Source organism: Schistocerca piceifrons, chromosome 6, assembly GCF_021461385.2.
Source record: "Schistocerca piceifrons isolate TAMUIC-IGC-003096 chromosome 6, iqSchPice1.1, whole genome shotgun sequence".
Classification (NCBI taxonomy): Eukaryota; Metazoa; Arthropoda; class Insecta; order Orthoptera; family Acrididae; genus Schistocerca; species Schistocerca piceifrons.
In genome coordinates this window covers 83870765-83897341 of record NC_060143.1, presented here as the reverse complement: position 1 = coordinate 83897341, position 26577 = coordinate 83870765, and the positions used below count along the sequence as shown (strand labels likewise).

General features: G+C 45.0%; 1 protein-coding gene across 1 annotated transcript in view; it reads left to right on the top strand.

The window, feature by feature from the left end:
• LOC124802540 (protein expanded) overlaps positions 1-26577 on the top strand; it is a 490537-nt gene that overhangs the window by 332087 nt on the left and 131873 nt on the right. The window contains exon 3 of the mRNA XM_047263399.1: positions 6668-6856. Coding sequence (XP_047119355.1) covers positions 6737-6856 — 120 coding nt within the window. The 5' untranslated portion in view covers positions 6668-6736. The remainder of the gene's footprint in view (positions 1-6667; positions 6857-26577) is intronic.

Genomic DNA, 26577 nt, shown 5'->3' with positions numbered 1-26577 from the left:
ACAGAACTGACAAATAATCACAGTAATTTCAGAATTACTCGAGTAACCCAACATCGATACCGCAGTAATGGGAATCACCTCCGAGTGAACACAGAACTCACACACTTCTGAGCACTGAAAATAAAACACTGTTGTTCTTTCTTCGGCTTGACAAGTATTTTACTGCTCTTACGTGGGAAGGCTTCCAAGCCGCGCTATAGACCCGGTCCCACGTGAAAACCCTGGCTTCTGTTCCGCGTGGGAAAGCTCTCCACGGAAAACATTGTCCACTAGGACGTGATCGTGAAGCGGTTGCTAAGCAGAGGTATTCGGACGCATTGTCCAGCTGCGGTATTCGATGCAAACATCAATCGCATGTGCCGCACAAGCTTACGAAAGACAAATAATATAATCGTGTAAGGCGAAGTAGTGCTTTGAACAGCCGGTGTAGCAATTTAAATAAATAAATAAACAACTGTGAGTGTGTGCAAATGTTACGTTCATTAGTTCCAATGGATTATATTCCACCCCTTTGACATTTGCTCCCAAAATAGCTCAGTACGCCAATTACTCTCGTCTTTATAAATTAACTGTCCTCAGTCCATAGGTTTACTAATGGGAGAAATTCTTTCCACAAAAACGTAAAATTCATTGTAGAGTGTGAGAACAACAAAAGCATAAGTTTCCTGTATCTTAAAATCAACAACCACCATCAAGGAGTTCAGCACACGCAGGAAACACGCATACAAAGACGTAACAATAGACAGCTCATTATGCTATCCCATCACATACAAACCTGTAGCATTTAGGGCTATTTACAAAGAGCACACTCACTTAACCTTGTGACAGAATTGGACACAGTAAAAAGTATTGACATAAACAATGGCTACGTAGATACTACCATAGATAACTGAGACACAAAAATATACAAAAATAAGCAATAAATTTCCAAGTGAGCAAGAAAAAGAAAATATTTGCTAGCATTCCCATATCTAGGCCCCATTTAAAAAAAAAGAAAAACTGCTAACCTATTACAAAACAATCTGACAATTTCATTCTCCACTAACAATAAGTTAGGTTACTTATTACTCTATACCATAAAAACAGATTCTCAAAAATTCATCAGAAGTTGGGTGTATAACATATTATGCCCCTATAGTCCTGCCTAATACGAAACGAAAAACAGGCATGAATTTCATAACTTATTTCCAAGAACACGATTGACTTCAGACGTAGCCATTTTGAAAAATCAGTCACTGTACAGCTTATGCTGGAAACTAAACACATTATCAATAGAACAGGAAACAATTTGGTAGTCCTACACAGTGAAGCCAATGGTAAGACCCTGTATTTAAAAGAAGTGGAACTGTACCTCCATGAAATCACAAAGCCTGAATCCATTTAAGTGAACAGACAGATTTCGCTACTCATGGTTAGTTTAGTAATTTTACAGACTTATTTTATATTTAGTTCAGTTTATTTGAAACGCTGATGTCTGACGCTACATAATATATTTCATCCTTCGTCATCTAACATTAAACAATAAACTGCATCTGTGAAGTGCTTTGAAAAGTGAGTGACATGATGTGCAGTTGCAGAATGGATAAATAACTTTGCTGACACTAAAGTATTAAAAATGTTCTTCCTAGATTTTTCCATAAGTTTTTCACTGTTTCTCGTTATATTTTCCGTTACTTGATTCGCGAGTTTCGAAACTGAACAAGTAACTTCTCAGAACAGAAACATGGCTTACGCATCACATCGCTTGAGAGCAGAAGTAAATAATCCATTAAAACCATTTGCATCTGATGATGGACCACCAGGGTCCGCTATGCACCGTGTGATTTATTGAAAAAAATTGTGACTGACGGTGCTGTTCATATTTCCTGTACCGTCAAATGGGACGACCGAGGTGGCTAGCAATAAGACTCGCATTCAGGAGGACGACGATTCAAATCCCCGTCCGGACAGACAGATTTAGGTTTTCCGAGGTTGTCGAAAACACTTACGGCTAATGCCGAGATGGTTTCCTCGAAGAGGGCATTGTCCATTTACTTCCCCATCCTTCCTCGGTCTGAGCTTGTGCTCCGTCTTTATTGAGTCTGTCGTCGACGGGTCGTTAAAACCTAACCTTCCTTCTTTCCTAAAGTGGTGATATGCCCTTGCCTTCCTAATAAACATGAACTTACTTATGCCGTCACTTGTAGGTAGAAACGTACTGCTGTTCTTCTGATCTTGGCTATTGCTTGCTACGGATCCCACACTGACGGAAATGTTCAAGTATTTGTCGAACAGATGTTTTATAAGCTACGTCCTTCGTTGATGGACTACATTTCCTGAGTGAATCTCGGGTGGGCATTAGCCTTGCGATTCATTTTATGTGGTCGTTCCACTTCAGACCGCTCTGTACGTGTACTCTCAGGTATTTTATGGAAGTAGCTGCTTCCAGTGAGTGTCCAACAATTGTGTAACCATAAAATAAAGGGTCGTTCTGTTATGTATTCGCAATGCGTGACATTTGTTCATAATCAATTGCCACTCCTTGCACCAAACGTCGATCCTTCGCCGGTCTTCCAGCATTTCCCTACAATTTTCTAGTGTCGCTACTTCTCTTTAAGCATTCGAGACGTTATTATGTCAAGTTCAAGCAAAGGATTACTGTCTCACTTGAAATGCCACGTATTCCGTGAAGTGCTTATGCAGTTAACGAAAAGTTACACGTGCAAATTGTAGAAGTCAACTATGAAGACAGTTGCACTAAACGAAGAGCTGAGATATAGAAGGGTAATAAGTCTACAAAAAATCGTTACAGAAATTTAAAGAAATACAATGATAGATACGAGAATTTAGACACTTTTATGTCGTAAGGAAAATAGCTATCTTTATGTGAATCCGTTTTTATCCAGTAGTTTGAGATCACAATGCCAGAATGCTGGCCAAAAACTTGTTAAAATGAGGCGGCATCATGGAATGTTACAGAACGATAGATATTCCTATACTACTGAATGAAATTAGGTATAAGGAGCACTCAAATGAAAACGAGAGAGATGGTAAAAAAGGTAAGAAACAGTTTATTTCAGAAGTAATTCCCATAACTGTTAATTAATTTATCCCACTGTGAGATAAGATGGCCAGTGCCTTCCTGAAAAAATGTTGGAGGTTGCCTACAGAATAGCTCCAGAAGCGCGACAGTATTGTAGTATTAGTGTGTATACGTATGTGAGGAAGAGGAGGGGGAGAGTGGTGTCTAGCGTCCCGTCGAGAGAACGAGGTCATTAGAGATGGAACACAAGCTCCAATCACGGAAGGATAGAGAAGGAAAAGAGGCGTTCCATTTTGAAGGAACCATTCCGGCATTTGCCTCAAGCGATTCAAGGAAATCACGGAAAATCTAAATCAGAATAATTGTACGCGGTTTTGAACCATCGTTCACCCGAATGTGAGTCCTATGTGTATGTGTGAGGGGGAGAGAGAGAGAGAGAGAGAGAGAGAGAGAGAGAGAGAGAGAGAGAGAGAGTTTGCAGGTAGATGTCCCTCCTCCCAGCTGATCTCCCTCCCCCCCCCCCCCCCCCCCCCCCGTTGTTGTTGAAGAAGAAGAATTACAGTGCATGTGCTCACGCATGTGTTGCAGGTAGGTAGCTCGCCTGCGAGTGGGCAAGTGTCTGTGCCATGTGCGTGGCTGCCAGGAGTGGGATGCTGGATTCATATGCAGGAGAGGTTTTCTCCCCTCCACTTTTGTCTCTACCATGATTAAGGTGCGAGTGGTTTCCAAAGCTTACAAGGGGACCCTCCATACTGTAAAATACGGATTTGGATGCGCTTCAAATATTTTGTAGAGGCACTTACCCTGAGTACCTGGCTATCCGGTTTCTTAGCGACGGGCCTTGGTTTTTGAGAAATTCAGTTTTGAAGTTCATTGAGCGTTGTGTATACCCGTAACATTACATATATTCCGAGCAAGTCAGCGTAGCGCACCGGTAAAGGTTCACAGCTACCGCGCTGGTGGTAACCTGTTCAAATGCTGCTCGTGTACTTTTCTTTTTGTTCAAAATCGAACGAATTTTTCAATTTTATTTCAAAGAATATCAACAAACAGTGAAGGGTGTGCGAAATTATAAACGTATATTCAGTTATTAATTTTTTCTGTCACACAATATTACAAAATCTTATTTTTCATCGTCCACATTACTTGATGTGCCAGAACAATAGTGTTGGTGATACTTATCATAGAAACAACCGAAGCACAAATTTTCGCAGCACAACGCGCATTTTATGAAAGCAACCGTTTTGCAGGCTCACGGTTTCTTCGTGAGCAATATCGGGAAACACAATTCTTATGCATTCTAAAAGATTTCTCTTTCATCCGCAAATTTCGATGCGAACCATGCGTATCTAATCATGCTTTCAAAGTTAGGTGCACTGAACTGATGTAGGATAAGGGAATGTAATTTATCGAATCTTCCCCAGAAGAGATCTCTCTATTGTCTTTCATCAAGTCGGGAGCATTCTGAATAATTTTCGTGAAGATTTTCACCTGTCGGTAAAAATAAACATCGCAGGGCTGGCAATAAGGAGTACACTTTGGTGGGACCACTTTTAGGGCGCAGGTACTCGCTTTCCTTTTATCAGGGAATAGATGACAGTATAAAGTTGAATCTGTTCGCCCTCCCCACGTGTCGATAAGATACAAAAAAAATTTTCTGTCCCACGTACGGAAGAATTACAGAACGCAAAAATTCTTCGTACACCAGTTTCGTGAACTTCCAGGATTTCGTGCAGGACACGACTGCATTTCTGTATTTCCCAGCAAATTCGCCTATTCGTTTTTGAATGTTAGGACGAAATTTTGCGGACGGTTCTTACAAACAAAGAAAAAAAAATATGGGAGCAGGATTCGAACACGGTACCTATGAACGTTTACCGCTGCGCCACGTTGATTTATTCGGAACACATATAATGTTACGGGTATACACAGCGCGCAAAGAACTTCAAAATCAATTTTCTCAAAAACCAAGGTTCGTCCCTAAAAAACCGGATAGCCAGGAACTCAGGGTTAAGTGGCTCCACAACATACACTACTGGCCAATAAAATTGCTACACCACGAAGATGACGTGCTAAAGACGCGAAATTTAACCGACAGGAAGAAGATGCTATGATATGCAAATGATCAGCTTTTCAGAGCATTCACACAAGGTTGGCGCCGGTGGCGACACCTACAACGTGCTGACATGAGGAAAGTTTCCAACCGAATTCTCATACACAAACAGCAGTTGACCGGCGTTCCCTGGTGAAACGTTGTTGTGATGATTGGTGTAAGGAGAAGAAAAGCGTACCATCACTTTTAGGCTTTGATAAAGATCGGATTGTAGCCTAACGCGATTGCGGTTTATCGTATCGCGACACTGCTGCTCGCGTTGGTTGAGATCCAATGACTGTTAGCAGAATATGGAATCGATGGGTTCCGGAGGGTAATACGGAACGCCGTGCTGTATCCTAACGGCCTCGTATCACTAGCAGTCGAGATGACAGGCATCTTATCCGCATGTCTGTAACGGATTGTGCAGCCACGTTTCGATCCCTGAGTCAACAGATGGGGACGTTTGCAAGACAACAACCATCTGCACGAACAGTTCGACGACGTTTGCAGCAGCATGGACTATCAGCTCGGAGACCATGGCTGTGGCTACCCTTGACGCTGCATCACACACAGGAGTGCCTGCGATGGTGTACTCGACGACGAACCTGGGTACACGAATGGCAAAACGTCATTTTTTCGGATGAATCAAGGATCAGTTTACAGTATCATGATGGTCGCATCCGTGTTTGGCGACATCGGGGTGAACGCACACTGGAAGCGTGTATTTGTCATCGCCATACTGGCGTATCCCCCTGCGTGATGGTATGGGGTGCCATTGGTTACACGTCTCGGTGACCTCTTGTTCGCATTGACGGCACTTTGAACAGTGGACGTTACATTTCAGATGTGTTACGACCCGTGGCTCTACGATTCATTCCATATCTGCGAAACCCTACATTTAGCAGGATAATGCACGTCCGCATGTTGCAGGTCTTGTACGGGCCTTTCTGGATACAGAAAATGTTCGACCACTGCCCTGGCCAGCACATTCTCCTGATCTCTCACCAATGGTGGCCGAGCAACTGGCTCGTCACAATACGCCAGTCACTACTCTTGCTGAACTGTGGCATCGTGTTGAAGCTGCATGGGCAGCTGTACCTGTACACGCCATCCAAGCTCTGATTCAATGCCCAGGCGTATCAAGGCCGTTATTACGGTCAGAGGTGGTTGTTGTGGGTACTGATTTCTCAGGACCTACGCACCCAAATTGCTTGAAAATGTAATCACATGTCAGTTCTAGTATAATATATTTGTTCAATGAATGCCCGCTTATCATCTGCATTGCTTCTTGGTGTAGCAATTTTAATGGCCAGTAGTGTATTTTAGCGCATCAAAATCAGTGATTTACAGTATGGAGGGTCCCCTTGTTAGTCGTATTACGGCGTATGTGGGTGTGTGAGTTTGCAGATGGACATTGCTGGGCCGCGTCCAAGTCCGCGCCGAGCGCCGAGTCTACACCCCTGCCCCCTCCCGTCCCCACCCCTCGTTCTCGACGAAGAAGGGAGCGGCTGTGGAAGCTCGGCAGTACTGCAGCTGCGCGTGTGTTGCAGGTAGGCGGCGCGCCTGCGACCGGGCAGCGTGCGCGCCCGCGCCGAGCGCCGCGGCTGCCGGGATGTAGCATGCAGCATTGCACCGTCAGCGCGCCCGTGCACTCCTGCAGCCCTGCCAGCCTCGCCGCCAGCGCCAAGTACGCCGCCGTCGAGCTCCTCAACAAGCAGCGACTATACTTCGTCGTCGAGGTCAGTGGCTCTGCGCGGCGCCCGCCTCCCCTCGCATCCTAATGCTGCACCCAGCCCGGCGCGCCGTTTCGGACACGCGCCGTGCTGCCACGCGCCCCACGCCTCGCAGCTGCCCGCGCAACCCGCAACCCGCCACACGCCGCCCGTGCCGTACCCAGCGCGCCGTTCCACTCCGCCGCTCCCCACCGGCACAGAAACACACACCAGACGCATTCCACGCATTAGTTAACAGTCATCACGAACATCACTAAATAAGCAATTCCGCATCTACGTACACTGAAGAGCCTAAAGCCGTCGCCACACGGACCGTGCATCGGAACGTTGAGCGTGCCGAGTTTCTGACGTCATAGCGTGGAATAGCACGTTCCGGAGTCTTTCCGAACGTGCAGAGCAATATCTGGCATGTCAGATACTCTGAGCGTGCGTCTGAGCGTTGACCAATGAGATGGCACAACGCTGCCTACGTCACACGCACGCCGTCTCCCTTCAGTACAGAGTTGTGAGGCGCCATATTGGCATTCATTTCAAGCCTATATGTACTCGTATTATATGCCGTTTCTGAGCACCAGCAAATTGAGAATCACTGGAAAAGCCGTTGTTAACTGTGTGATTTGTTCCAATAAAATAATGAGAAACATCATATTCGTGGCAAAAGAATTATTGTAACTTGCGTATTATAGGAGTAGGCTATTTGAAGGCAGCGACACACTGATGATCCACCCAAAACGCATTGTTCTTGTTATAATTAAATTTCAATTAGTAACATATCTACAATTAACATTTTCAGCACGCCCTAAGATACTATGAGTAGTTACGAATCGTACTTTATTGGTGTAGCGTAATGACTAGCGTCACTGCCCCCTGAAGAGTTGATTGTTGGGGCTGTGGTTCACATCTTGCCTCTTCCAATTTTTTTTTCCTAACAGTCCCGTTTTTATTAGGTTCTGATACTTTATAATTCGTTTAATATAAGTATATACCATAATATTTGATGTTATGTAAATATAAGTTCACCTTTTTTTGAGGGGTGACTTTGTTCGATTGGCTTAATCCACAGGACAGCTTGCGCTATTTGTACAACGATATTTTGCTCCTTTTTCTTTTACGCTTCGTAATTCACACGTTGCAAACATTCTGCTACTTGATAGGAATAGTGATCAAGTAAGACTGACCTTGGGGTTTTACTAAAATGTGGGAATGATGAAATACTGTTTATCTTATGCGGAGAAGTATTCCAAATTTGTACCGCACTGTTTGTAATGGAACTTTTATGAGCCTGTGTCCTTATTGATTGGTCATGGTACTTTCCTTTTCGTGGTCGATGGAGGAAATGTGCGTTTTAATAGAGCTAAAGTGGGAATTTTAAGCGCGCCCGTTGAGTGAACTATGTGATTTACGAACTAGAAACATCCCTCAAGTGCCGCTGGAGTGCGTTGCGATCGCGTATACCACGTTGGGGCCCACGTACCGTATGTACAAGTCGTATGGTTCCTGAGCGTTCAGCAGCACGTTGAACTTGGCACGCTCAACGTTAAAGTTCGACAGCACGGTCCGTGTGCCGACGGCTTAAGAAACGGGTACACTTGCCTGTTATCGCGTAGGGCCCTCGCGAGCATACAGAAGTGCCGCAAAACGACGTCGCATGGACTGGAAGCACTTAATTCCATAAATTATCTGGGCGTAGGCATTAGGAGTGATTTAAAATGGAATGACCATATAAGATTGATCGTCGGTAAAGCAGATGCCAGACTGAGATTCATTGGAAGAATCCTAAGGAAATGCAATCCGAAAACAAAGGAAGTAGGTTACAGTACACTTGCTCGCCCACTGCTTGAATACTGCTCACCGGTGTGGGATCCGTACCAGATAGGGTTGATAGAAGAGATAGAAAAGATCCAACGGAGAGCAGCGCGCTTCGTTACAGGATCATTTAGTAATCGCGAAAGCGTTACGGAGATGACAGATAGACTCCAGTGGAAGACTCTGCAAGAGAGACTCTCAGTAGCTCGGTACGGGCTTTTGTTGAAGTTCCCAGAGAAGAGACCATGAGGATAAAATCAGAGAGATTAGAGCCCACAAAGAGGCATACCAACAATCTTTCTTTCCACGAACAATACGAGACTGGAATAGAAGGGACAACCGATAGAGGCACTGAAACTACCCTCCGCCACACACCGTCAATGGGCTTGCGGAGTACGGATGTAGATGTAGATGTACATGTAGACTAATGTCCGAAGTAGTGCTGGAGCGAACTGACACCATGAATCCTGCAGAGCTTTCCATAAATCTGTAAGAGTACGAGAGACGAGGAGATCTCTTCTGAACAGCACGTTCGAAGGCATCCCAGATATGCTCATTAATGTTCATGTCTGGTGAAGCTGGTGGCATGTGGAAGAGTTTAAACTCACAAGAATGTTCCTGGAGCCATTCTATAACCATTCTGCTCTTCTGGGGTGTCGCGTTGTCCTGGAATTTCCCAAGTCCGTCGGGATGCACAATGGACATGAATGGATGCAGGTGATCAGACAAGATGCTTATGTACATGTCACCTGTCAGTCTTATCCACACGTACCAGGGTTCCCATATCACTCTAACTGCACATGCCCCACACCATTACAGAGCCTCCACCAGCTTGAACAGTCCCCTGCTGACATGCAGAGTTCATCGATTCATGAGGTTGTCTTCATACCCGCACAAACCCATTCGCTCGATACAATTTGAAATGAGACTGTCCGACCAGGTAACATGTTTCCACTCATCAACAGTCCATCAGCGGTTCAAATTCAAATGGCTCTAAGTACTATGGGACTTTACATCAGTCCCCTAAACTTAGAACTACTTAAACCTAACTAACCTAAGGGCAACCCCCACATCCATGCCCGACGCATGATTCGAACGTGCGACCGTAGCAGTCGCGTGGTTCCGGGCTGAAGCGCCTAGAACCGCTCTACCACCGCGGCCGGCGCCCATTATCGGTGTTGATGGGTCCAAGCGAGGTTGATGGGTCCAAGCAAGGCGTAAAGCTTTGCCGCGTGCAGTCATTGAGGGCACACGAGTGGGATTTCGGCTCCGAAAACCCATATCGATGATGTTTTGTTGAAAGGTTCGCACGCTGACAGTTGTTGATGACCCAGAACTGAAATCTGCAGCAGTTTGCGGAAGGGTTGCACTTCTGTCACGTTGAACGGTTCTCTTCAGTCGTCGTAGGTCCCGTTCTTACAGGATCTTTTTCCGGCCGCAGTGATGTCGGAGATTTGATGTTTTACCCGATTCGTGATATTCATGGTACACTCGCGAAATGGTCGTATGGGAAAATCCCCCCCTCCCCCCTCCGAGCGGTTCTAGGCGCTACAGTCTGGAACCGCGCGCGCGGCCGCTACGGTAGCAGGTTCGAATCCTGCCTCGGGCATGGATGTGTGTGATGTCCTTAGGTTAGTTAGGTTTAAGTAGTTCTAAGTTCTAAGGGACTAATGACCTCATAAGTTAAGTCCCATAGTGCTCAGAGCCATTTTTTTGAAAATCCCCACGTCATCGCTACCTCGGAGATGCTATGTCGCATCACTCGTGCGCCGACTATAACACCACGTTGAAACTCGCTTAAATTTCGAGAACCTACCATTGTAGCAGCAGTAACCGATCTAAGAACTGCGCCAGACAAGTGTTGTCTTATCTAGGCATTGCCGACCGCAGCACTGCAGTCTTCCTGTTTACATATCTCTGTATTTGAATACGCACGCCTGTGCCAGTTTCTTTGGCGCTTCAGAGTACATACTCCGCAAGCATATGGCGCGTGGCGGAGAGTACCTTGTACCAGTACTCCAGTACTAGTCATTCCTTTTCCTGTTCCACTCGCAAAAAAGAACGAGTGAAAAACAACTGTGTGTATACCTCCGTACGAGCACTAATCCATCTCAAGAGAAAAGGCAAAGCTGAATTTCGCAGGAGCGACGCTTTCTAAATCCGAAACTGACAGTATGGTACGAAAAACTGCCATCTGCAAATGTACGTCGCAGCAATTTTATTACTTCATTTCAACATAGAAAACAACTCCACAGTCGAGAATTGAAAGTCAGGTGATGCTTAGAGAATGCGTAAGCCCTGCTCGGATAGCTAGCGTCCTCGGATGATGTCTAGGAATCATCTGCTGTACGCTAGCAGCAGAGGGCTAATGGTAGACTGAAAGTTTGTATCCACATGTTCGATATATCTGATGTCCAATTAAGGACGACAAACGGTTATGTTTATGCTACAGCCGATTTCTCCACTCACCTCTGTTCTTATTGAAACTCGTTCTTAATTCCTTGGAGCCATTTAAACGAAAACTACTCAGGCTTGATACGATTAATCACATAATTCGCATGATTCCGACGCAGATTTTAAAATTTTGTTATAGTACTCGTGCATAAGAAACTATAGCGAAGAGCAAGACTAAATTGTGTGTGCCAGACGGAAACCTTTCAACTCACGTTCAAAAACCTGAAAGTTAAACCCGCAGAACAGTTTACAGATTTTTACACTGATAAACGAAAACATTATGACCACTTTTTTTATTTACTATTAAAAACAGTCTTGATCACTACTTATTTATTAAGGTGACCGGTTTCGACCACTACTGTGGTCACCTTCAAACCTACAAGTCGTATAGAAAGCTTTAATTAGAGGGCTACAAACATTAAAGAAAATACATAAAGTTATAAAGCTATAAAACGATGAATTACCATTGAGTAAGAACCTCTTTCTGCTGGAAAGTCACTACTGGAGAAGCCAGTGCACGTCTTACTATATATAATGGAGGCTCCGCCCACTTCTGACGGCATGATGTCATTGCTGACCAATGAGGTATAAGTCGAATAACAATGTAAAATTTCTTAGTTAAAAGAACATTGTCAAGAAAAAAATAAACACACACTAAACTTAGCCTATTAAAAAGCTATTGTCAATTAAGAGGCGTTAAAAATATTTAAATATGTAGGATACATGAACTTCAGTTTGATAGTACATGGGTTGCTCTCTCAAGGCCTGTTAGTGAACCATTTGGAACCACTGGTTGCCATGGGGAAGTTGGACACTGTTCCAAAGATGAGGCAGCAGGCTTCTTAATTGACAATAGCTGTTTAATAATCTAAGTTCAGTGTGTGTTTATTTTTTTCTTGACAATGTTCTTTTAACTAAGAAATTTTACATTGTTATTCGACTTATACCTCATTGGTTAGTAATGACATCATGCCGTCAGAAGTGGGCGGAGCCTCCATTATATATAGTAAGACGTGCACTGGTTTCTCCAGTAGTGATTCTCCAGCTGAAAGAGGTTCCTACTCAATGGTAATTCATCGTTTTATAGCTTTATAACTTTATGTATTTTCTTTAATGTATGTAGCCCTCTAATTAAAGCTTTGTATACGATTTATAGGTCTGAAGAGACCACAGTAGTAGTCGAAACTGGTCACCTTAATAAATAAATCGTGGTCAAGACCGTTTTTAATAGTAAATATTTGTAACACATTGATCACTGTCACTCCCATAATGTATTCAAAAGTAATTATGACCACTACCCAGCGCGACGTTGGATGCCGCCTAGTGGCGTTCCAGGTACGTGACGCGGTCACGAAAGTATGTAAGCGGAGTAGAGACGGAAGGGGGATCACCCTAGAGAAGATAGGGGCTGCAAATGGGGAAATCGATTGAGATAAGTGACTTTGACAAAGGGCAGGTTATTATTAAACAAACCCTTTGAACTAGTATTTCGCAAACGGCGAAGCTGGTCGAATGTTCACGTGCTACTGTCGTGAGCATTATGTGCTAAATGGTTGCACGTCCACTACTCTTCACAGAACGTGGGGTTCGGAGACTTGTCAGACCTTTAAAGCAGGACAGGTGGTGATCTATGACATCTTTGCCGAAAGAGCACACTGCTGGTGCACGCACGAGTGTTTCGGAACACACTGTTCATCGTACATTATTGAACATGGAGCTCCACAGCAGACCGCCCTTAGGTGTTCGCATGTTGACCCAACGACATCGTCAATTACGATTGCAGTGAGCACGGGACCATCAGGATTCAACCGTCGATCAATGGAAACGTGTCGGTTCTTCGGGTGAATCACATTGTTGTTACTCTAGATCGATGGCCGTCTCCACAAACGCTGTCATCGAGGTGAACAGCGGGTCGAAACGTGCAGCGCGCCACGGACGCAGCTGGTGGAAACAGTATTGTGCTGTGGGAGAGATTCTCCTGCTCTTGCATGAGACCTGTGACGGTAATCGAAGACTCACCGACAGCTGCGAACCACCTGCATCCCTTCGCGCTTCATGTCTCCCCCATTCGCCTTATGTATATTCTATGGAACTCATCTGTGTCTCTATCGGGCGCCACCACCGCGTACGCAAATCAGCGACCCGTTATTTACGCCAGTTAAATGACCTGTGCGTAGACGTCTAATGTCACATACCTCCACAAACCTACCAACAACTGTCGGATACCTGATACACAAATCAGTGATGTATTTCGTTCCAAAGACAGACAAACAAGCTATTAAACAGGTGGTCATGATGTTTTGGCTCATCAGTGTATAACATCGTCATACCAGCCATTTGAAATCTATTGCTGAAAAAGGTGTCCTTTATATTTTACCACGCATTACATTCTTCAGCTGTATACATCCATGCACCCAGAAGTCATCTACCCGCGTTACACTGCGTCGTCGCTTCGGGCTTTTGTTATACAGGTTGTTACAAAAACGTACGGCCAAACTTTCAGGAAGCATTCCTCACACACAAAGAAAGAAAATATGTTATGTGGACATGTGTCCGGAAACGCTTACTTTCCATGTTAGAGATCATTTTATTACTTCTCTTCAAATCACATTAATCATGGAATGGAAACACACAGCAACAGAACGTACCAGCGTGACTTCAAACACTTTGTTACAGGAAATGCTCAAAATGTCCTCCGTTAGCGAAGATACATGCCTCCACCCTCCGTCGCATGGAACTCTGATGCGCTGATGCAGCCCTGGAGAATGGAGTATTGTATCACAGCCGTCCACAATACGAGCACGAAGAATCTCTACATTTGGTACCGGGGTTGCGTAGACAAGAGCTTTCAAATGCCACCATAAATGAAAGTCAAGAGGGTTGAGGTCAGGAGAGCGTGGAGGCCGTGGAATTGGTCCGCCTCTACCAACCCATCGGTCACCGAATCTGTTGTTGAGAAGCGTACGAACAGTTCGACTGAAATGTGCAGGAGCTCCATCGTGCATGAACCACATGTTGTGTCGTACTTGTAAAGGCACATGTTCTAGCAGCACAGGTAGAGTATCCCGTATGAAATCATGATAACGTGCTCCATTGAGCGTAGGTGGAAGAACATGGGGCCCAATGAAGACATCACCGACAATGCCTGCCCAAACGTTCACAGAAAATCTGTGTTGATGACGTGATTGCACAATTGCGTGCGGATTCTCGTCAGCCCACACATGTTGATTGTGAAAATTTACAATTTGATCACGTTGGAATGAAGCCTCATCCGTAAAGAGAACATTTGCACTGAAATGAGGATTGACACATCGTTGGATGAACCATTCGCAGAAGTGTACCCGTGAAGGCCAATCAGCTGCTGATAGTGCCTGCACACGCTGTACATGGTACGGAAACAACTGGTTCTCCCGTAGCACTCTCCATACAGTGACGTGGTCAACGTTAGCTTGTACAGCAGCAACTTCTCTGACGCTGACATTAGGGTTATCGTGAACTGCACGAAGAATTGTCTCGTCCATTGCAGGTATCCTCGTCGTTCTAGGTCTTCCCCAGTCGCGAGTCATAGGCTGGAATGTTCCGTGCTCCCTAAGACGCCAATCAGTTGCTTCGAACGTCTTCCTGTCGGGACACCTTCGTTCTGGAAATCTGTCTCGATACAAACGTACCGCGCCACAGCTATTGCCCCGTGCTAATCCATACATCAAATGGGCATCTGCCAACTCCGCATTTGTAAACATTGCACTGACTGCAAAACCACGTTCGTGATGAACACTAACCTGTTGATGCTACGTACTGATGTGCTTGATGCTAGTACTGTAGAGCAATGAGTCGCATGTCAACACAAGCACCGAAGTCATCATTACCTTCCTTTAATTGGGCCAACTGGCGGTGAATCGAGGAAGTACAGTACATACCGACGAAACTAAAATGAGCTCTAACATGGAAATTAAGCGTTTCCGGACACACGTCCACGTAACATCTTTTCTTTATTTGTGTGTGAGGAATGTTTCCTGAAAGTTTGGCCGTACCTTTTTGTAACACCCTGTATATTGAAACCGAACACACAACTTCCTTGGTGCAGCTAACATCCATTCGCATCGCTAAATGTTACTCTCTGCTCCACTTCATTTTCATTAGAGTCACATGTACGTCTTCCACTTTCGTGAACTTCATTTCTCTTTTTGGTTTCTCTGAGTTTGTAATTATTTCCAAAATGAACCTTTCCGTAGCCCACTGAACAATCCTCAGTTTTGGGACAGTTCTCACAATACCATCTGTGTCATCTTCATGGTTTGTATCTTCAGTAGTGTTTAGCGACAGATATACTATGTTATCAAAAGTATCCGGACTCTTATTAGTGGACATTAATATGGACTGTGTCCAGCCTTAGCCTTTAGGATGGCTTGAACTCTGACGAGGACACTTTCGGTGAGGTGTCTGGATGTCTACAGAGGAATGGCAGCCCGTTCTTCCTCTACAGTCGAAACCAGAGGAGGTAGTGATTCTGGACATTGGGGTCTGTAGCGAAGTCGACATTCTAACATTACAAAGATGTTCAATTGGTCTAGATCTGGACTCCAGGCAGCTATTGTCCACAAACTATTGCCTCCTTGACGCTGCTTTATGGTAGGGTGCACTGTCATGCTAAAACAGCAGTCATCTCTCAGCTATTCCTGTACTCTACTCAGTACAAAATGCAGTAAAATTTGTTCATGTCATTTCGAATTTAGCATTTTCTTAAGCCGGATAAGAAGAGCACACCTTAATCACGAAAAACACCCCCAAAAACTAACTCTCCCCTACCCCATACTTCACTGTTGGCACTTCGCACGATGTCAGGGAACGTTCTGCAGCAGTTTCGCGGATCGAGACACCACGTTATCATCTCGTCCCTAATCCAGTAGAAAAATGTTCGGGATGATCTCGGGTGGAATCTTCTACTCACTGCATTCGTCCTTTGACGCTTACCGTACTGCAGGCAGCCCTGAAAGATGAATGACGTCTATTTCCCACGGAACTTTGAACATCGTCTTTAACAGCTTTTGCTCTTTTGTCTCCTGGTATAATCATACAACGTATTCACGTTGCTTTGGCCACACCAGTCACATCTAGTTATGCTTGCCAAACACACACTAAAATGGAACCTCAGTTCCTTGTCTCCAACTATATTTATATATTTTATTTGAAACACGCCATGTGTTCTTCACATTGCCTAAATTCATCATGTTCGACAGTCACTTTCGGAATTATCATTTTTTTGATTTTTTTAGTTATAGAGGAGATTTTACTTTATTGTGTTCTTTATATACGAATATATCCATTTCAGTACAGTGATACGTTTTACAATGGAAGATAGTGCAAGAGTTACTGAAAACGTAGGCATAGTATTTTCACTTTTGAGCTTCGCTTATGACGAATTTTCAGACTTTTCTTGATAAGTATCACAACTCTTTGCTTCAATCTCAAGATAATTTTAAAACTAGGGCAACCACAACTAAAAAAGTTATACATGATCGCTTGACGCTTCATACAGTGAACAGGTTTTTTTAAGTACATGTGTTAAATCTATTAAAATGAAACTGTATTTGTTCAGGTCACTTATAAACAAACACAATCGGTTTTGCAACATTTCAGTTGCGTGTTCTGGTGTAAATATCGTGCTATGTCATAAGTTATAGAATGCCACAGTGTAACAGTTGGTGTGGCTAGGTAAAGATTTCAGCATTTCTCAATCGATAAAAAAACCATTGTTAAATGATAAAAAGAGCATCGTCAATGATGAAAGTCTTGTCTGTGTTAAATCGCGAACTGTACACATTCTGATTAAAATATGCTCTTGTCGGTCTATGTCAGCAACAATGCCCGCCCCCCCCCCCCCCCCCCGCCCCATAGATGTTATTCAGGGAAGTACTAGGCCCTTTAGTGACAAAAGCCGCTACGCTCACGTGTATTTGCCACCGTCATAACAGCTGACAACATAAGCGCACACTCTTCGACGACACACGGGGCGGTCGTAGCTTATACCGGCAGCTGCTATGTTGATGGCAAATACAAATGAGCGTGTCGGCTTTTGTCACTAAAGGGCCCAGTACTTCCCTGAATAACATGCAGGGGGGTGGGGGGGGGGGCATTTAGTTGCTGAAATTGGGCGACAAGAGCATATTTTAATCATAACGTGTACAGTTCGCGATTTAGCACAGACAAGATTTTCATCAGTGACGATGCTCTTTTTATCATTTGACGGTGGCTTTTTATCGACTGAAGAATGCTGAAATCTTTACCTAGTCACTCCAATTGTTTCACTATAGCATTACATGTACACCGGAAGATGTAACTCAAAAGTTTCGAAACCGGTTGTTTCGGTTTATAAGTGACCTGAACAAATACAATTACAGTGGAGCATTGGACAGTCTAACGATTCTAGGCGCTCAGTCCGGAACCGCGCGACTGCTACGGTCGCAGGTTCGAATCCTGCCTCGGGCATGGATGTGTGTGATGTTCATAGGTTAGTTAGGTTTAAGTAGTTCTAAGTTCTAGGTGACTGATGACCACAGATGTTAAGTCCCATAGTGCTCAGAGCCATTTGAACCGTTGGACATTTCATTCAGTTTCATTTTAACTGTTTTAACACTTGTATTTTAAAAAACTGTCCCCTGTATGAAGTATCATGCAATCATGTCTTCTTGGTGCCACCCCCATTTCCGTTATCTCGGTGGTGTGTGGGGAACGACTCGTGTACTCATTATAAGTACTGCAGAAAATATGTGACATGACACAAGACTTGTGATGGATTCCTCAGTTCAGCAAATTTACTTATTTACTGTCTTTGTTTAGGCAACAGCCTTGCCGCAGATGATACACCGGTTCCCGTGAGATCATCGAAGTTAAGCGCTGTCGGGCGTGTTCGGCACTTGGATGGGTAACCATCCAGGCCGCCACGCGCTGTTGCCATTTTTCGGGCTGCACTCAGCCTCGTGATGCCAATTGAGGAGCTACTCGACCGAATAGTAGCGGCTACGGTCAAGAATACCATCATAACGACCGGGAGAGCGGTGTGCTGACCCCACGCCCCTCCTATCCGCATCCTCCACTGAGGATGACACGGCGGTCGGATGGTCCCGGTAGGCCACTCGTGGCCTGAAGCCGGAGTGTGTCCTGTCTTTGTTTAAAGCAAGTTGTTGTTGTCTGCAATTTCGTTGTCAATTAGTTATGTGCTGCTGCTTCATCTACACATAAACACGACGTCAGAACAGTTCCGTGATATTGCTCGCTGTTGTAAGTATTTCTCGGTCTCAATACAATCGCAAATAGTCCTTTTCTAGTAATTTTAGTATGACTACTTGTCGATGGACTTGAAGTGATGCTTTGGTACGAGTTCCTGCTCCACTGTTTCCGCAACTGAGTTTGCTTAAGCTTCTATTCTATTACTATTATATCTTTGCCGTCAGTAGTTATGAGCCGTATTACCTCCAGAATAGTACAGCCTTACCGCCAGTTGTCTTTCGTAGCCTAACCGGATACTTACTTGACGTAATTGCTTGGACATATATAGCCAGCATGAAACCCTCGTTTTATGTCCGGAGGTCAACCAGTAGTCTGATATTTCGTTGTTGTTGTTATATGACATAAAACTAAAGGAACGAAACACGTTGGGGATATGGTGGCAGACGAAACCCTTACAAGGAAAGGCCACAAATGAGATTGCCACCAGTCGCCGTACCTGTGGTTTTTCTTTCTTCTTTTAAGGGAACTCTTCTTCCTTCGGCCTAATGAGTCTGAGGAGTCACCATTTCGGACTGTTCCCCTACAGAAAAACAAGGGACTCCAGAGTCATCTGGAAATTACGGTATCCGCTAAGAGGTCAGCACAGTGTACACTAATGAGCCACAAAATTATGACCAACACCTAACGGCGTCGTAATTTACCTTCGGCACGTAAAACGTTTGGAATTCGTCTCGGCTCGAAATCTTTGATACGTGGCTCGAGGCAGATGCTCCTACACTTCTTGTACACTGAAGTGGCAAAAGTCATGGGATAGTGATATGCACGAATACTGATAGCAGTAGTGTCACGTACACAAAACATAAAAGGGCAGTGCACTGGGGGAGACGCTTATTTGAACTCAGCTGCTTCATGTGATTGTGACCGCACGACGGCGATTACCAGACTTCAAAAATGGCTCTGAGCACTATGAGACTTAACTTCTGAGGTCATCAGTCGCCTAGAACTTAGAACTAATTAAACCTAACTAACCTAAGGACACCACACACGTCCATGCCCGAGGCAGGATTAGAACCTGCGACCGTAGCGGACGCTCGGTTCCAGACTGTAGCGCCTAGAACCGCACGGCCACTCCGGCCGGCATTAACAGACTTGGAACGTGGAATGGCAATTGGAACTAGACGCGTTGGGACATTCCATTTCGGAAATCGTTAGGGAACTCAATATTCCGAGATTCACAGTGTCAAAGAGAGTGCCGAGAATACTAAACGTCAGTCATTACCACTCACCACGGACAACTCAGTGGCCGACGGCCTTCACTTAACAACCGAGAGCAGCGGCGTTTGAGTAGAGTTGTCAGTGCTAACGGACAAGCAACACTTCCTGAAATATATATACTAAGATGGTATCTTTTCTTTAGGACATGTCCGAAAGAACAGACACCATCTTAGTATATATGTATAGTTAAGGCTCACCGGCCACTTGACCATCTTCTTCTTCTGTGCGAATGCACAAACAGTGCCCGAACTCTTACGGGAATCGGCAACGCGCCGCGAGTAATGAGTACAATGGGCGGGGGCACTACGAATGTAGTGCGTGACAATACGTTGAGAATGTGGGTTTCGCGGGAGGCGTGCCAGCGATAAATCCCTGCAGTCGCGCTATTCTCTGTGTTCTCGGTGGCTCAGATGGATAGAGCGTCGGCCATGTAAGCAGGAGATCCCGGGTTCGAGTCCCGGTCGGGGCACACATTTTCATATGTCCCCCATTGACGTACGAGGTGCATTCAAGTTCTAAGGCCTCCGATTTTTTTTCTAATTAACTACTCACCCGAAATCGATGAAACTGATGTTACTTCTCGACGTAATCGCCCTGCAGACGTACACATTTTTCACAACGCTGACGCCATGATTCCATGGCAGCGGCGAAGGCTTCTTTAGGAGTCTGTTTTGACCACTGGAAAATCGCTGAGGCAATAGCAGCACGGCTGGTGAATGTGCGGCCACGGAGAGTGTCTTTCATTGTTGGAAAAAGCCAAAAGTCACTAGGAGCCAGGTCAGGTGAGTAGGGAGCATGAGGAATCACTTCAAAGTTGTTATCACGAAGAAACTGTCGCGTAACGTTAGCTCGATGTGCGGGTGCGTTGTCCTGGTGAAACAGCACACGCGCAGCCCTTCCCGGACGTTTTTGTTGCAGTGCAGGAAGCAATTTGCTCTTCAAAACATTTTCGTAGGATGCACCTGTTACCGTAGTGCCCTTTGGAACGCAATGGGTAAGGATTACGCCCTCGCTGTCCCAGAACATGGACACCATCATTTTTTCAGCACTGGCGGTTACCCGAAATTTTTTTGGTGGCGGTGAATCTGTGTGCTTCCATTGATCTGACTGGCGCTTTGTTTCTGGATTGAGAAATGGCATCCACGTCTCATCCATTGTCATAACTGACGAAAAGAAAGTCCCATTCATGCTGTCGTTGCGCGTCAACATTGCTTGGCAACATGCCACACGGGCAGCCATGTGGTCGTCCGTCAGCATTCGTGGCACCCACCTGGATGACACTTTTCGCATTTTCAGGTCGTCATGCAGGATTGTGTGCACAGAACCCACAGAAATGCCAACTCTGGAGGCGATCTGTTCAACAGTCGTTCGGCGATCCCCCAAAACAATTCTCTCCACTTTCTCGATCATGTCGTCAGACCGGCTTGTGCGAGCCCGAGGTTGTTTCGTTTTCTTGTCACACGATGTTCTGCCTTCGTTAAACTGTCGCACCCACGAACGCACTTTCGACACATCCATAACTCCATCACCACATGTCTCCTTCAACTGTCGATGAATTTCAATTGGTTTCACACCACGCAAATTCAGAAAACGAATGATTGCACTCTGTTCAAGTAAGGAAAACGTCGCCATTTTAAGTATTTAAAACAGTTCTCATTCTCGCCGCTGGCGGTAAAATTCCATCTGCCGTACGGTGCTGCCATCTCTGGGACGTATTGACAATGAACGCGGCCTCATTTTAAAACAATGCGCATGTTTCTATCTCTTTCCAGTCCGGAGAAAAAAAAATCGGAGGCCTTAGAACTTGAATGCACCTCGTATGTCAACGCCTGTAAGAAGCTAAGGGTGTTAGTTTCATTGTAACTTCATGAAATAACCGCAGAAAGCAGTGTGGGACGTACGACGAACGCATCCGTTAGGACAGTGCGGCGCAATTCGGCCTTAATGGGCCATGGCAGCAGACGACAGATGCGACTGTTTTTGTTAACAACACGACATCAGCTTCAGCGCCTCTCCTGGGCTCCTGACCATTTTGGTTGGAGTCTAGATGACCGGAAAACCGTTGCCTGGTGAGACGAGTGCGGATTTTATTTGGTAAGAGCTGATGGTGGGGTTCGAATGTGGCGCAGACCCTACCAAGCCATGGGGCCAAGTTGTCAACAAGGCACTGTGCCTGCTAGTGGAGGCTGCATAATGGTGTGTGCTATGTTTACGTGGAATGATGTGGGTACTTTGGTCCAATTGAATCCATCATCAACCGGGAACGGTTATGTTCGGCTACTTGGGGACCATTTGCAGGCATTCAATGGTTCAAATGGCTCTGAGCACTATGGAACTTAACTTCTGAGGTCATCAGTCCCCTAGAACTTAGAACTACCGGCACCAAGAAGGGAAATATGGGATAAGAAAAGGCTGCTTTCGTGCATCCAGAATTTTCTTTCACGCGGACTGCATAACTGATGTTCGGTCTATGTTCTCTTCCCGAAAATGCTGAGAACGTATTTTGCTATAATTGCTCGGCTTCCAATCTTTCCTTCTCAAAGCGTTCACCCAGAGAGCTTTTCGAGCTGAACTGATAGAAAATCTAAAATCGAAAGACGGGAATAAAACTAATGTAGTAAAATATACACCAAAATACATGTATATAAGAGAGAAATATCGCTTGAACTTCCATGGAAGCTGATGTCTGGGGCAACTGCGAGGGCGGACGTGGCTTCAAGTTTGTGAATTAATGGCAGCTCCCCTTATTATACCTCCATGGCTATAACTATTTGTCAACTGTGTTTACGTAATAAATGTAACTGAGGCACTGAGAAACACAAGGTCCCAAAACACAGATATAAAGTTTTGCGAAAAACATATGTTTGCGAAAGTTGATTTTTTACGCAAACCGCCAGTCTCACAGGTTTGACTTGTTTTTGTTTTTTTTTTACCAAGCCTCAACATCCTATTTGTACTATAAAGAAATCATGTATCCATTTTATGTTACGAAATTTCAATTAATATTTAGAACTATTATCTTTACTGTTAATCCACAAAATTTTCGTATATAAACTAGTGGCAATACTGTCTTGGTCTGTTGTATAGTTTGCAATTAATGTAAAACTAGAATTACAGCATATAGAACAGATACTAAATTCACACCGAGCGCCGTGGCGCAGTGGTTAGACACTGGACTCGCATTCGGGAGGACGACGGTTCAATCCCGCGTCCGGCCATCCTGATTTAGGTTTTCCGTGATTTCCCTAAATCACTCCAGGCAAATGCCGGGATGGTTCCTCTGAAAGGGCACGGCCGACTTCCTTCCCAATCCTTCCCTAATCCGATGAGACCGATGACCACGCTGTCTGGTCTCCTTCCCCAAACCAACCAACCAACCAACTAAATTCACCACACACACACACACACACACACACACACACACACACACACACACACACACACACACACACACACAATTATGACTTATCCCAACACTTCATGGTCCTCATTATCATTTCAGTAACCACATTCTCCGGCTTGAGGTTCAGATAAAACTGTCTGCTCACTTCAGGCATTAGATCCAGTATTTTTGTTACGTCTACGTGTTTCAAGCTTGATCTAGTAGTTTTGTCAAGTCTTGCCTCCCACCTACGTATCTAGGTACTAGATTTTAAAAAAGGACCTGCAAACTGTGGTGAAATAACGAATTGTGGTGTCCCTCGATGAGACTTGAAGAAAATGGTGGTCTTCCACGACTTCAATGAAGAATGTTACTTCAGACAACAGTTCATAGCACCGTGTTGAAAACTTCATCATTGTTAAACTTCTGAAATGTAAATAGTTACCACGAACAATAACTTTTGGTTTGGTGATGAGGTTGACAAGACTCTTAAAGTATCTGAAGTCCTTAGCGTCCATTTTACAGACTGGAATGTTGAATTCATGGAACATGAGGTTATGGTCGGGTATTCCGTCGACAGCTTCCAGCTTTCCTGAAGAAATGAGCGTCAGTGTAACTCGTCATCGTTCCTACAGCAATGAAAACTTGTTCTTTGGGCCCTTATGGAAGTGGATATCAGAGAAATCGGTGATACTGATTTTCATAATTGGTCGTAAAAGCCTTAAGCCAAAAAATATGACCACTCCCTACCGCGACGTCGAATGCCGCCTGATGGCTTTGCGGTCACGTGCCGCGTTAACAAAAGTATGTAAGCGGAGCAAATACAACGGGGAATCACCCTAGCGAAGATATGACCTGCAAGTGGGAAAAGCCATAGAGATAGCGACTTTGGCAAAAGGCAGATTATTATTACGCAGAGCCTGTGAAAGAGTATCTCTAAAACGGTGGAGTTGGTCGAATGTTCACGTGCTACTGTCGTGAGCATCTACGGAAAGAGGTAGAAGGGCAGTGAAACTACTACTAAGCGCTAAGTGGTTCGTTGTCCACGAGTCTTCAGAGAACGTCGTGTTCGGAGGTTTGTCTGCCCTGTAAAGTAGGATAGATGGTTATCTGTGGCATCTCTACCGAAAGAGCACAATGCTGGTGCACGCAGGAGTGTTCCGGAGTACATGGATCATTGTTCATTATTGAACGTGGACCTCCGCTGCAGACCATCCCTACGTGTTCACATGTTGACAGAATGACATCGTCAATTACGACTGCAGTGGACACGGCGCCATAATCATTTGACCGTCGATCAAAGGAAACGTGTCGGCTCTTCGGGTGAATCACATTTTTGCTACACTAGGTCGACGGTCGTCTCCACAAACGCTGTCATCAAGGTGAACGGCGGCTCGAAGCGTGCAGCGCGCCACGGACGCAGCCTGGTGGGAACAGTATTGTGCTGTGGGAAACATTCTCCTGCACTTGCTTGGGACTTTTGTTAGTAATCGAAGACACGCTGACAGATGCGAACCACCTACATACATTCATGCTTGAGGTCTTCCCCGATGGCGATGCCAATTTTCAGCGGTATAATTGTTCGTGTCTCGGAGCCAGACCAGTGCTACAATATTTTGAGGAGCGTCATAGTGAAATCATGTTGATGTCTCGGCGAACAAATTCGCCTGATGTAAAGCTTATCGAAATCTGTCTCCATCGGGCGCCAAAACCGCGTACGCAAATCATCGAACTGTTATTTCCGCGAATTACATGACTTGTGCGTAGATTGAAACATCCCCTGAGGAAAATTATGAAATGACAGTGCTGGAAAGCCTCTACGTTATTTGCTTTTCAAACAGCTGAGCAAAACTCAACGGACTCAGAAATATATATATAGCGCAACGCAATCTGACTTTTAATAATCCCTACAAAAGAATGGCCCTGACTAACAATAACCTCTACGTTTCATGAATCACTTACCTCACAAAAATCTTCGTTACTCGAACTAGTGTAATACTGCCAGCTAAATAAAAGATTCTAACTACTGAAGGCACTAACTACCGATAGGCATAGATAGCAAATGAAAGATTTTGATAGAGAACAAACAATGTATTTACCATAATAGTGTTCAAAAGTCATAATGTACGTCCAGATCGTCCGCTCTCAAAACTCTGGCATCTCTCTCCCCACATTCACCACCGCTGGCGGCTCACCTCCAACTGCACAACGCTACGCGCTGCTCACATCCAACTGCCCAACACTACAATAGCAAATATTCCAAAAATGCAAACCAGCCACAGACTGCACACAGCACACACAGTGTTGTATTTTCATACAGAGCGCTACGTGGCGTTAACAACATAAAAACCTAAACAGCCTACTAACAAGGTTTCTAATGCCACATACCTCCATAAAGCTGCCAAGAAATTGTCGGATCCCTGATACGCAGAATCAGTGTTGTATTTCGTTCCAAAGACGGACGAACAACCTATTAACAGGAGGTCATAATATTTTGGCTCATCATTGTGTATGGTGTAGGGGTAGAGCACTGATAAAGTTGGTTCACCGTAAGATCAACAGATGTCAGAAGAATGCGTACTTGCAGCAATCTGAAAATTGGCGACTGTGTGCTTTTGGCCCTTACGGTTCTCAGCTGCTCAGTTATATGAGGACACGTTTTGGCTTACTGCTTGGTTCGGGAACATGGTGCCGACACAAGTGAACCCTGGACCAGACTCTAAAATTCAAATGGCTCCCAGCACTATGGGACTTAAGTTCTGAGGTCATCAGTCCCCTAGACTTGGAACTACACTACTAGCCATTAAAACTGCTACACCACGAAGATGACGTGCTACAGACGTGAATTTTAACCGACAGGAAGAAGATGCTGTGATATGCAAATGATTAGCTTTTCAGAGCATTCACACAAGGTTGGCGCCGGTGGCGACACCTACAACGTGCTGACATGAGGAACGTTTTCATCCGATTTCTCATGCACAAACAGCAGTTGACCGGCGTTGCCTGGTGAAACGTTGTTGTAATGCCTCGTGTAAAGAGGAGAAATGCGTACCAATACGTTTCCGAGTTTGATAAAGGTCGGATTGTAGCCTATCGCGATTGCGGTTTATCGTATCGCGACATTGCTGCTCACGTTGGTCGAGATCCAATGACTGTTAGCAGAATATGGAATCGGTGGGTTCAGGAGGGTAATACGGAACGCCGTGCTGGATCCCAACGGTCTCGTATCACTAGCAGGCGAGATGACAGGCATCTGATCCGCATGGCTGTAACGGATCGTGCAGCCACGTCTCGGTCCCTGAGTCAACAGATGGGGACGTTTGCAAGACAACAACTATCTGCACCAACAGTTCGACAACGTTAGCAGCAGCATGGACTATCAGCTCGGAGACCATGGCTGTGGCTACCCTTGACGCTGCATCACACACAGGAGCGCCTGCGATGGTGTACTCGACGAGGAACCTGGGTACACGAATGGCAAAACGTCATTTTTTCAAATGAATCCAGGTTCTTTTTACAGCATCATGATGGCCGCATCCGTGTTTGGCGACATCGCAGTGAACGCACATTGGAAGCGTGTATT